We start from the raw sequence: 13,793 nt of genomic DNA, 5'->3' as shown, positions 1-13,793 counted from the left end.
TCTGATGCCGTCCTCCAATCCTAAATCTGTTGTGGTTCTGTTAACTGCTGCCTTTTTATCACTTTCGCGACCAACACAATTTCGTTGTAGCATTCGCCGCCGACATTAACTGCTTTCGCTGCCGACTTTCATTGCTGCCAACGTTCACTGCTTTCGCTGTATACGCTCAGGATACCGATCTCTGTAGACACTATGTCTGCCTGTAGAAGTTCAGATATTCACTGCTTTTGCTGTAGACATTCAGGATATGTTCACCTGTAGACGTTCAGTCATTCATTCGTTGTTTTAAACTTTGTGTTTTATTGGATGCTTGTTTTGTTGTTCACCATCGTTATGATTCACTTTGTCACCTGTTATGCTTCATTATGAAAATTCTGGTATGTGTCCTTCACACTTGCACTTTTTTGTCTTCTCTTCGGATCCGCTTCAGCTGCCACCATTTATGTAATGTTCTTTTTATTATTCTTTCCTTCTGTTTATGCCTGCTATTCGTTAAGAAGATTACTTCTTTATAGATGTTGATCTTTCTAACTTTTGTTATGTAGTAGCGTAGTTTTCCCAGGAGGCTTAAGAAGACACTTATGAGTGTCTTCATTCATTAGCACCAAAGAAATAAATTTACAATAGATGTTCAAGATAATTTGCAGTACAAAATATAGGGTGAGTCAATGTAAGCCTTTCTTCTCTTATCAACCCACAATCGGTGAGGCTTACAACCTCATGCCCTTCTCTCTTCTCTTCTGTGTTTTGCAGTCTTTCCTTCCCTGCTACCTTCTCTTCTACCTTCTCTTATCTGCTCTCCTGTTCCTTCTCTGTTGCCCTCCCTCAGAACTGGACTTGATAAGGATTTTTTGAAGTCCATGTCCAGTCCCTTTGTAGGTGGGATCTTGTTTCTGCCCCACCTTTGTAGATGCTTAATTGCTTAAGGCTAATCTAAGGACGTCCCTTTTCGGGTGGATTTTGGAAAATGCACCTCCTTCAATAGGTGCTTCTTTGGCGTCATCGGAAGTTATGGTTTCCATGGCTGTTTATCCAATTAGGCCACCACGCATTTTGTTACGAATTCCTTGTGATTTTCAACTCGATTAAGTATAGTCATAATGCCTTTGTCACCACGACAGTCATAACACTTAACTCAGTTTGGCTTTTGTAATCACAACATGGTTTTGCTTTTCTGGCGCTAGTTTACCAATCTTTTATGCTTTTCAGTTTGGCCTTGTCACCATGATATAGCTAAAACACTGATGTTTTGAAATTCTCTCTCTCTCTCTCTCTCTCTCTCTCTCTCTCTCTCTCTCTCTCTCTCTCTCTCTCTCTCTCTCTCTCTCTCCTTATGTATCAATGTCTAACAATGGAAGGTTTCTCTCTCTCTCTCTCTCTCTCTCTCTCTCTCTCTCTCTCTCTCTCTCTCTCTCTCTCTCTCTCTTGTTGTTTTGATTAACAACTTAGAATATTCAGGATTCTTAGTTATCATTACAAGCTAACCTATGGGCAAATCTGGTACTCAAGAGAAGAGATGCTGTGTTGTCTCAGGTTACCAGGTTCGTCGGTTCAGAGTCGGCATTGGCACTCAGGAACAGACTGGTATTGGGTTCCACTTCCCTCTTCCCAAGAGGAGAGGTGGAGGCCATGGTGGACAGGCTAAGGATCGAAAACAATGATATGGTTGTTCAACAGGTGGCTGAGACCTGGGGGTCTTTGCGTGGCACTGCAACCCAACCTTCAGGTCAGGCTGGCCCTTTCTCTTTGGGTCCCAGGAAGTCCCAGGTTTCCTCAGGCCCCTGCAGGAACAACCAGCCTTCTTCTGCCCCTACTAAGAAAGGTGTGCAACCACACCCCTTTCAGCCCCCTGCCCATCCTAGGAAAGGGGGCAAGGGTAAGAAGAAGGGAGGAGGACACTAGCTGTCACTTGCTGCCATTGGTGGGGAGGTGCCTGTCGAGCCATTGGGCAACATGGCAGCGATACGGAGCAGAGACCTGGGTAGTGGATGTCCTTTGGGTAGGATATCTACTACCCTTCGAGTTCCCGCCACCCCTCACCAACGATCCAGTCCACTTCCGGAATTACTGCCTTTTGGAAAAGATTGGTATGGCTCTGTCACAGGATTCAAAAGTTTCATTCATTATTTGTGGAGACTGTAATGCAAAGCACAGTGAGTGGCTAAATTCAGATTCCACAGATCACCATGGCCGGTCTGCCCTTGAGTGCTGTGTATCCTCCGATCTTGTCCAGCTAATTGAGGAACCCATGCACATTTCTGGTAGTAGATTAGACCTCATATTCACAGATGTTCCAGCTATTGTGAAGTCCGAGGTGTGTGAATATATTGGCACTTCTGAACATTGTGCCGTTGAGATGGACACATCTGTCAATCAGTATATTCCTAATTCCACCATTGGGAAAATGGTCTGGCTAAAATTTCAGGGCCAATTGGGATTGCATCATTGAAGCTTGTCAGGCACTTAATATTTCAGTTGCTATATTAGATCCTGGTCCCAAGAAGAAGTTAAATGAAATTCTGATGGCTATTTTAATAAGATATGTCCCTAGAAAGGCCATCAAATTTAGGACAAATGACCAGCCATGGTTTGATGATTCATGTAGACAAGCCTACCATAACAAACACCAAATTCAACGCATGGAGATAAAACCGTTCAAAAGAAAATTACACCATTTTTTATGAGTCTGCCTCAGGGGAGAAGGATGCATGACGGGACTGTGAAAATTGTGCCAGAATTTGAATATCCCGCTGAGATATTGGCGAGGACAAATTCTCACAGCACCACACTGCACTATAACGCACTGACACTCTAACTCTTCACTGCACAAACACTGTATCACTCCTGGAGGCACTGTAATACACTGGTGACACAGTCGTTTTATCCTGGGTTACTGTAACAGATCCAATGTGCGAGATGAGAAGTAAACACTCAATGACAGTCTCCTTCTTGGATTTCAAAACCTTGTGCCCGGCTGAAGTCTCTGTCAAGGAAGATACTCATTGCACCATGTATCTGCAGCATGTAACCCTGCTACATAACGTTCATGTAGGCAATGGAATGAAGGGTGATGACTTAAAATCGTAGATTCTTAATACTCCCATACTGTATATTGAAGACAGACAGAAAATAACGTGAAAGCGGAGAGAAGTCTCATGCTTGTCACTTCAGCGGCCACTTAACTGGAACTGCTTATGCATCGCACTTGATGGGAAAGAATAATACGGGCAGTCCCCGGTTTACAACGGGTCCGGCTTACGACGTTCCGAGGTTACGATGCTTTTCAATCAGAAATTATTTCCTGGTTTACGACACGTGTTCCGGGGTTACGACGCATTGTACGCTGATCCGACTGAAGAAATATGGCTTTTAAAGCGGCAGAATAATAAAAATTTAGAGGCTTTTTTTGATGAAAAACTCAATAAAAATGCAGTTTACATCGTTTTCAATACACCCAAAACATTAAAAGTAAGGTTTTCTTAGGATTTTTGACGATTTTCGGTTTACGATTTTCGGTTTACGATGATTTTCGGTTTGACGCGGCGTAAAAACGGAACCCCCGTCGTAAACCGGGGACTGCCTTTAGTGGTGTAGCCAAGATGCATAATCTGGCTAGTGGTCTTAAAATAAGTATACAGTAATGGTTATGAGGTGGAAGTGATAATGTAAACATAATTCTCCTGTGAGACAATAATGAAGTACGTACAGTAAATGTACAGTCAATAGTAGTTACATTTGATATCTATACATCACCATGCTGCAAATAGAACTTACCATACAGCCGAGAAAAATTACAGTAATTCCTTTAAGAGGAAACTTGAAGGAATCACTCAACCTTATTTATGGTGGACCAAATTGGCATCATCTATCTTTGGGTCGGGCTCGTCTTCCATTCTACCATTACTAACAGATGATGTTAGATTGGTTACTGGCCCTAAGGAAAAGACTGAACCGCTTCATCAAGCAATTAGCTGAGGATGCCATGCTCCCAGATACTTGTTATCCTGAACATGTTCTTACAAAATTTGCATTTTGCTCAAGGGATGTTAAGAAAATTCTGGACAATCTTGAAAGCTGGGATGGAGAAGATCCTGATGGTTTCTCCCCTTTGTTTTTTAAAAAAGCTTCTGATGTGTGTAGTGTTTTTGTGGATGAGCGCAAGCTTAGCAATACTGTGCCTGATCCAAAGACCAGCAAATCTGCAGACTGCAGTAACTATAAGCCAGTCTCTGTTCTCCCTGTGCTTTCAAAGTTGCTGAAAAACTTTTTTTAAACCATTATATAAGTACTGTATGTGGAATCTAAAGGATTGTTATCTGATAGTCAGTATGCATACAGGAAGCAGTTATGCACCTGTGATGCTCTTTTAGACATGACATGCCATTTGCAAGGGAACCTTGGTAAGGGTTTTGAGTGTAGAGTAATTCAAATAGATTTTAGTGCTGCTTTCAATTTAGTACGTCACTAAGCACTTGTTTATAAACTTCAGAATCTTGGAGTTGGTAGATATGTTTTAGGATTACTTCAAGATTTCCTTACAGGTAGGCAGCAGTGAGTTGGATCTTTAGTGAACCAAGGCCTATTTTGTCTGGAGTTCCACAGGGCAGTGTTCTTGGTCCACTGTTATTTTTAGTGTATACAAGTGATATGGTGGTTGGCATGGAAAACAAGATTATTCAGTGTACTGATGAGGCAACACTTGTGGGTGTAGTAAAATCTCCACTTATGAGAAATGAAGCTGCAACACTTGTGGGCATAGTAAAGTCTCCACTTATGAGGAATGAAGCTGCAACACTTGCGGGTGTAGTAAAGTCTCCACTTATGAGAAATGAAGCTGCCCTCAGCCTCAGTTGGGACATGGACCGGATCAGGGAATGGTGCAGTCGGTGGAGTATGAGGCTGAACGAAAACACTGTTGATTATGAGATCCTCCCCTTCAGGTGGATGGAACTTTGCTGAATGAGTCTTGAAGCTTTAACTATTCTAGGTGTAACTTTTGACTCACATCTAACTTTTGAGAAACATCCAATGAAAATTTAAGCAAATGCTACACGAAAGTTAGATATTGTTTGAAACGCCTCATATATTTATAACAGTGATAAAATCAGTGCAACCTCTTTTAAGTCATTTGTACATCCTTTACTGGAATACAGTACTGTTCTCTGGTGTGGATGTTTGCTTCTGCCAGAGATTTATCTCTTTTAGATAGAGTGGCTCATGGTGGTAGGTTTCTGTTTCCTAATATTAGCACTTATGACTTGGACCATCAATGATGGTCTCTTGTTTGTCACTTTTTCATAAGTTGTATTTCAACAGAGATCTTTCACATTCACAAATGATCCATGATCCCCTTTTCCAGCCAAGAGCAACCAGATTCGCTGAATGGCAGTACCAGTATGCAGTAAACTGTCTTGCTGTTGAACTTCTCAATTCTATAGGTCCTTTATTCATCACACTATTTTACTGTGTAACAGCCTCCCAGAGGATGTGCAATTGGAGCTTCAGAAGTTCAAGCAAAAATGCAATGCATTACTACCTTTATACTATTCTTCTTGCATTTTAATGCATTTTTATCTAATTTCACTTTACTTCCTCTTACTGCTTCCTCATGAACACTGGAACTTGGGGATGCCATTAATCTCTCTGCTAATGTGCATTTGAATTTTTGTGAAAGCTTGCAGTATTGGTCTATGTGAATGTAGTGCTGTGCATTATGATGTAATGCTCTCTTTTTGTATGTGCGTTATGTCCTCATTTTGATTTTGGGCAGATTTTTAATCATGCCGGAGAGCACTAACAGTTACACCATCCCTTTTTGTTGTACTGAAAGTAACTATAGGATGGATGCTGATGTTGACTTAGCCCTTTTCTTCAGTATTTTGTATAGGTATCTGGAAGAGTTGATGTCCTTCATGCCATTCAGATTTTTGTTTTAGAGGGACATCAGTTCCTGGTCTAGTCTTGCTGGACCTGAAGTATTGACTGTTTTTCACTAAAGTAAACTTTCTGTCTAGGCCTCTAGGCTGGGTGAGATCATCAAGACTTTGGGCAGATTGGCTCTTGGGATTTGTCAACTAATTCATAGTTTTAAAAAAGTTGATAACGGGAGGATGATGAAGGACATGGTCTCTGTATTTTGGTGGAATCAGTCTTCATTACTTTGACACTAGATAATATTAAGTCAGACCATCATTACTTGTAGACTGGCATCAAATTTAAGGGGTAATGGGAATTGCTTGACAGATTTAGATAATTTGACTATATTACTTGTGCAGTGTGTTCTGTACTAAGATGCAGTGTTACATAGCTGGAGAAATTACATTGAGAATCTGATGATGCTTTGCACTTTTTCAAATGAGTAACAAGGTTGTCATGTGAAGAATGGAGTTCATGGCATTCAAAATGTGGTTGTTTCTCCAAAAGACATGTAATAAATACCTTGATATTAGATGGCTCAGTAATGGCTACAGGTTAATGAACCGGGAGGGTACGGTACCAAATGAGAAAATTTTGGTTCCGAACTACAAATACTTTGTAAAATGGAATATATTGCAATGTGGTTGAGCTGAGGAGTCTGTACTCGGGTAGTTCCAAGTTGTGTGTCATGTGGTTTGTATTTATGGATAAAGTATTTGAAGGTAAAGATATAATTGTTCTTGTAACATTTTTAGCAATGGAAGTGTTCAATAATGTTAATTTACAAAGGTGAATATCATCAAGTTACATTAACTGTTCCTTATTTCTGTAAGTTATACCAAATTTTTCATATTCCTTTACTAGTCATAAACAGTACAAGTAATGTTTACTCAAGCATTAAACTTTGAACTTTTTCAGAAATATAGTAAACAAAAATCTTTCTTTTCTAGGTGGAAGAATTAAATATACGAAGTATGCTTGGACATATACAAGATGTTGAGTTGAAGTCACGTACTACAACGCCTCTTGAAGCAAGTGTAGTTCAAGGAGAAAATGTTAAAGTATGTTTTTATCCAACTCAGTACTGCTTTTTAATTGTTTCATTACTTTTGATCAGTGATGGAAGACTGTGAGTTGAGCTGCTACCTATAATGAGCAAAGCAGTATTTGAATGGTGTTGATAGAGACACATTCCATGGTTTTGGAAATTCAGTAAAATAACACTTCTGCTTTTCTGTCAGGTAAACTATAAACATATTCAGTGGTTCTCTTCATCTGACCTTGAGTTCACCACATTTCTGTAATTTTGTCATGGAATGTTTGATTCTTATTAAAGTGTATATATTTGACTTGTCCTTTTTGTTGTGTGTATACAGTAACTTAGTTCATCAAAATAGTGATGTGTTTAGTGTGTTTTGGTGTGTATTGGTGAAGGGTCCCTTGTTTTTGTTTGATTGTGTTCGTGGTTGTGAAACTCACCAACAAGCATTTTAATTTCAGTACCTTTATTGGTATAATAAATTTTTACAAGTATAGTAATCTCCTGTATCCAGAGTACAGTAATACATTCAAGGCCCTGCTGGATAGTGGAAATTCTGGATATGAGTAAAAAAGGGATTTTGACAAAGGAAAAATCTATTTCTGAGGAAGGCCCCGTGTCACCCGGTGAAATTCCATTGTTGCACGAATTTCTAGGTATAAAATGCTAGATATACCAGAGAAAAAAGAGCTTTCAGGAAAGCTGGGGTTACTACCCCCAGATCGAGCGTCTTCTCCAAGGAAGACGTCGGTATAACGAAGGGTGAGTGAAGGATCACTACCACGGAGTCTTACTCGAAAGATATCTCCCTGTTAAAACCCCCAGAAGAGAGCGGTGAGCCGTTACAGCCCCCACACACAAACGCCCGCCAGTTCGGCGACACCAGCGCCACCTACCTCATTCCAGGCTAGCACTACCCCCAGGCTTGGCATGTGCAAGTAGGGGGGGAGCAACAGGTGCGTCAGGGAGGGTCACCGGGTGACACGGGGCCTTCCTCAGAAATAGATTTTTCCTTTGTCAAAATCCCTTTTCTGAGTCCAGCCCCGTGTCAGCCGGTGAAATAGTGATAGAGAATCATGCCAAGGCTGCTAACTACGAGGAAACAAGGTAATCTGAAGAAAAAACATAAGTTACGAAAATGGTTTTAATCAGGGTATCTCTCACATGTGAAATTGAATACTAAACTGAAAAGTACAGTAAAAAAGCTTAACATTACGAAATATGTGAGCAAGTCCACAGTGTGGCAGGGAAAAAACCCAAAAATACTTAAGACTACAAGGGTATAATGATAATTGAAAATTACTTAGACTAAAGAGTATACACAACCTTATAGCTACACACGCAAGAGACAATACAACATGGGGAATAATTACATACATATATATATATATATATATATATATGGGGTACATGGAGCAAAATAAAAACAGCCCAGTACCCCAAAGGAAAAACACAATCATAACATGTCAAATTACAGTTTCCAATCAACAGAGACAATATAATATCAATATGAGGAGCAAGGCAGTGAGGCATGATCAACCAGGAGGACAAGCAGAGAAGTAAATGAGGCAGGCGGGGGGGGGGGGGGAGGATAAAGGAAGATGACTAATTAAGGTGGGGAGATGACACTTCCCACAGCTATTGTAGAAAACTTCAGGGCTTCGAGTGTTTTTAAATAGTGGCGTTTAAACACTAGAGATGATTTCCAACCTGTGTATTTAGAGAGTTCTGAGAAGTCCATATTATGAAAGTAATTAATAGAAGTAGCAACTGCTCGAATATCATGAACCTTAGGAACTGAATCTGGGTTGGCTTGTTTAATAAAATACAAAATTTGTTGCCTTATTGCATTTATCGATAGAGTACCACCTTTCTCCCTGATAAAAAGAGGACCCGACTTACACTGTGGAGTTCTTAAAAGGTAAGACTTTAGGGTATAAACTGGACATAAAGACTGGTCTTGTGGAAGGGGCACCACCTTCCAAGGGGACCACCTGTCTTGTGGGTCTTCACTTTTAGCTAAAAATCTAGGGTCAGGGGAAAGGAGGACTTCTCCGGACGGGAGGAAGTTCACAAAATCATCACCTCTAGTGAGAGCCGACAGCTCTGAGATTCTGGCACCTGAAGCCAAGCTAATCAGAAATAAAGTCTTCCTTAACAGATCCAGATAAGAGCATTGAAAGTTGTCAATCTCAGATGCTAACTTAAGAACATCATTGAGGAACCACGTAACAGATTGTGGGCGTGATACTGGTCTCAGACGAGCGCATGCTCTGGGGATAGATGAAAAATAGGAATCTGTAAGGTCAATTTTAAAACCATATAAGAATACCTTCTTCAGGGCTGACTTGGCTGTGGTAATAGTGGCCGGGCAAGGCCTTTCTCAAACAATGATCTAAAGAAGGTAACTGCTAGATTAGTCGTCATGATTTTGGGCTTCAGATGTTTTCAGGAAGGAGGTCAGTTTTTGACTGCTGAGTCATACTGTCTAAGAGTAGAATCTCTTTTGTCTGATTCTAAAAACAGAGTGTTAACAGGGTCAATGTTTGCTCCCTTTTGGGCTGCGAACTTTATAAAGTCCATAAAACTAGGGCATTCTGAATTCTTGAGGAAGCTGACACAGTCTTGGTTTGTACTGTCTGGGTCAGTTTGGGCTTGGGAATCCGAAGACTCCGCAATCCCAGTTCCTGAAAGAGGGAACCAATTGCTCTTCGGCCAATAGGGGCTACCAGGGCTGGTTGACCTTTGAATGTCCTGAGTTTGTGTAATACTTTCAGCAGCAAGTTTATTGGGGAAACAGATAAATCTTCTCCCAATTGTTCCAATCTACTGTCATTGCGTCAGTGGCATACGCCTGGGGTCCAGGTTGGGAGCCACATAACAGGGGAGCTTGAAGTTGCTCTCCGTCGCGAACAGATCCACTTGGAGACCCGGAACCTGGCAACAAATCCAATTGAAGGATTCCCCGTCCAGGGACCACTCCGTCTCCAACGGAGTAGCCCTGGACAGGGAATCTGCCACCACGTTCCGCACCCCCGCTAGGTGGGTGGCTGACAGATGCCAGCTGTGCTTGTTCGCCAGGGAGAAAATAGCAATCATCACCTGGTTTACTCGACCTGATTTGGAGCCGCCCCTGTTGATGCAATGAACTACCACTGCGCTGTCCAATACCAGCCTGATATGAATCCGGTTGGGGGGGCGGATTTTCTTTAGAGTTAGAAAAACCGCCATAGCTTCCAGGGTGTTTATATGGAACTGCTGAAACATAGTGGACCACGTTCCCTGTACTTTTTGTTTTGGCGAATATCCTCCCCAGCCGCTTAGGGAAGCGTCCGTGTGAACAACTAGTGCCGGAGGGGGAAACTGAAGCGGAACTGTCTTGGACAGGCCACTGACTGTGGACCAAGGCCGCAGTCTCGCCTTTAAGATTCGAGGAATAGAGGAGACCTTGTCTCTGAGCTTGACATTGGCTCGACTCCGCCACACTCTGTTTTGTCTTTTAATTTTGCTTTTAAGAGCAGGTCCGTCACTGAGGCAAATTGAAGAGACCCAAGGATTCTTTCTTGGGTCCGGCAGGATGCTGATTGGTTTTTCAGAAATTTCCTGGTAAGGGATGCTATCTCCTTCCGCTTGGGAGGCGGGAGGGATAACGTGTGAGAGGACAGATCCCACTGGAGACCCAGCCACTGAAACCGGGACTCCGGAGTCAGGCGGGACTTCTCTCTGTTCAGCTGAAAACCTAACGACTCCAGGAAGTTGATGACCTTGGACGTAGCCTTCCGACATTCTAGAACTGTTGGAGCCCAAATTATCCAATCGTCTAGGTACGCTGCTAGGGATATCCCTCGGGACCGGAGTTGTTGAACTACCGTGTCCGCCAGCTTGGTAAATATCCTGGGCGCAATGTTTAGACCGAAAGGCATGACCCTGAAGGAGTAGGCTTGATTCCCGAGTCTGAAACCCAGGAACGGAGAGAAGCTCCGCTCAACTGGGACGTGATAATAAGCGTCTGAAAGATCGATAGAGGTGGTGACGGCTCCACGCGGAAGTAGAGTCCGTACCTGAGCTACCGTAAGCATGCGAAATTTGTCGCATTTTATGTAGAGATTTAGACGCGACAGATCCAGGATCACTCTTTGCTGATCGGAGTCTTTTTTGGGAACAGTGAATAACCTGCCTTGAAACTTTAGGTGCCTTACTTTCTTTATTGCTTGCTTGTTGAGCAATTCTGCCACGTAATCCTGCAGGATTGATGAGGGTGGCTGGTAAAACCTGGTCAGAGGAGGAGGGTCTTTGATCCAGCTCCATCCTAGACCCTTGGACACAATGCTGTGTGCCCAAGGGCTGAAGGTCCATTGGTCCCTGAACCAATACAGGCGACCACCTACCTGTTTGTTCTCAGTGGGAGGGAGCGGGTTTGTTCCCTCTACCACGTCCAGGCTTACCTCTTGGGGTGGTGTTAGACTTTCCTCTGTAAGGGCCCTGCCTCTTCCCCCTTGCGCCCTATTAAGGCCGTGAAAAAATCCACGGCCCTCATAGGTTGGATTGTATGCTGGTGAAGCAACATACTGAGGGCGGCAAGGGAATGGGCTGGTTGAACCAGCACATATTGTTGGGGATGGGCCTTTGAGGTGGAGGGCTGTGCCACTGCCGAGACGGGGACGGCTTGGACTACCGTCTGATGATGGGGTCTCTTGTGCCTCCTGAATCGTTTGCCTCCTCTCGTCTGGGGTCGCCAGATTCTGTGGTCTTACGCTTATAGGCAGAAATGCCCCAGCGAGAGCGCAGACTCTGGTTGGCCCTTGTAGCCTCCCTAAGAACATTGTAACCTCTTCTTCAGGGAAGAGGTTAGGTCCCCAGATCGAGCTCTTCACGAGCTTGTTAGGCTCGTGACGGATGGTGGCATCAGCGAAAATAAATTTCCTGCATTCAAGCCTGGCCATGATGAAGTCAAACAGGTCGGACTGAAATCCCGCCAGCAGGGATTTAGCCAAGACCTGAAAGAAAGGCTCGTCTGCACAGAAGACGGCAGTGGCTTCAGTGAGGCAGACGGAGTTCAAAGACCGGGCTAGCTTAGTCCGGGCCTCAAACTCCGCCTTCAGCAAGGCTTCCGGTAGTTTGGGAAGCTGCTCGCTAAATTGAGATGAAGTGCAAAAGGCGTCCAGCTTTCCAACAGTAAAGGTGGACGGCGCGTCAGTCCAAAACTCATTGCCCCCTGGGAATACCAGGGATGTGGAGTCTGTTTCCCTTAACTGTGGTAAGGGATTGCCCTCAAAGCACGCTCGGGCCGTAGCCAGAGCGACTTTGTTCAAGCAAGGAGTGGCAACCTGTCACCCAGGGCGAACATAGTAAAATTGCCCTTGAAAGGCGTCAGTTTCATGTTATCTGCCTGCCACTCCGTCCAGAGTGCGCAGGAGAGCCGACTGAGCCTGGTCTCTAGGGAAGATCACTGTCTCCCTAGGAACCTTGTCTGACCGTACCCAGGCTTCCTCCGTCAGCCTAACGAAGCCTGGGTAAGGGGGCAAGAGATCGGGGGAAAGAACTCCAGCTCTTCCAACCGCCTCGTGCCAAGACCTTCCACCGTTAAAGTGCCCTCATGTTGAATAGCACGGAGGGCGAAAGCGCCAAGGGTTCCCGACGTCAAAGGGAGGGAGATCCGCCGTATCGGGGATGGCATACTGGGGTTCGGCTCCGGGGGGGCGAGCTATCCCCGCCAGTATGTTGTCATGACTGGTCAACTTCTCTGATATTTGAGTAAACTTGGACTCGACCTCCTCCGAGAACCGTTCAAAGAGCTGGTTGGCAAAGGTCTCGCGTCAAAGGCAGGCTGGCGAGGAGGGCTTGGTTTTGATGCCCTCTTACTCGCGCCTTTGCCGGAGGAACCAGACTTGCTCCCGGAGGCTACAGGTGCTGAGACCTTAGCCTTGACGGGGGAAAGGCAATGCTTTCCTGGAAGACGAGGACTTAAAGCCCTTCGCCTTCCATGAAGTCTTCAACTTCAACTTGGGGATAGCTGATGGAGCTCTATCACCCAAGGAGGAAGACTTCACAAAACCTGTAAAGGAAGACACTGATGAAGCTGGGGAGTCAAAAAGGGGGCCCGCCCCCGCAACCTCACTTACCTCGCTACTTACCACCTGGTCCTGTTCCGTATTCATGGGTTCCAGGTCCAAGTCTAATGCGGCGACGTCCTCCGAAACCTCAGCGTAAAGGATGTCCACTTGGGGTGGCTGGGTCGCATCCCGGATCTGCTGGATGATGGGGGTGGCAAGTTCTTCTGGCACTGCGGCCGCCACCCGTGCGCCGGGGTAGAGCAGGTCCCTCAACTTAGCGTCGAGGACATAGGGCTTCCCCGACGGAACGTTCCTCCCAAACCCAGCCACCCAAGCGCGGAGAGATTCCAAGGAAGACTTCTTGGAGGACTCGTCCGCCTGTAAGAGAACCGACAATTAGCAGAACGAAAGAACGGTTCGAGAACCACATAAACACTATTTCGATATGAGGAACGTAATATGGAAGAAAACTATCACTTACCGACTCGTCCTGGATGGTTGAGCACAAGCAAAGCAAACCTCACAACCATCGGGTGCCAGACAACCAGGTCATCCAACCGGACCGCACAACCAGCGTGGGTCCGGCACACCACGTGTCCATAGGGTTGCTGTAATGAGGCGGTGCACCCGGCTCCTCACAGCGAACAGTCTGTAAGTGTAAAAGTACATGAACCTACCACTCTAAGCAATCTAAAGCCGGCAAGGCCGGGAATTTCAACTACAACCGAATGCTCCGGTGGAGAAGAAACCCCTCGTTAAAAACTAGGCCAACAAGCTCCAAATTA

The 13,793-nt window shown here is 44.4% G+C and overlaps 1 protein-coding gene across 9 annotated transcripts in view; it reads left to right on the top strand.

Annotated features, from left to right (window-relative positions):
* Positions 1-13,793, top strand: part of LOC136842619 (snRNA-activating protein complex subunit 5-like) — a 135,473-nt gene that overhangs the window by 47,981 nt on the left and 73,699 nt on the right. For all 9 annotated transcript variants that reach the window (XM_067110232.1, XM_067110228.1, XM_067110229.1 and 6 more), the window contains exon 3: positions 6,867-6,977. In XM_067110232.1, the coding sequence (XP_066966333.1) occupies positions 6,867-6,977 (111 nt within the window). The remainder of the gene's footprint in view (positions 1-6,866; positions 6,978-13,793) is intronic.

The sequence above is a fragment of the Macrobrachium rosenbergii genome, chromosome 10 (assembly GCF_040412425.1).
Source record: "Macrobrachium rosenbergii isolate ZJJX-2024 chromosome 10, ASM4041242v1, whole genome shotgun sequence".
Classification (NCBI taxonomy): Eukaryota; Metazoa; Arthropoda; class Malacostraca; order Decapoda; family Palaemonidae; genus Macrobrachium; species Macrobrachium rosenbergii.
This window is presented reverse-complemented; position numbering and strand designations above follow the sequence as displayed.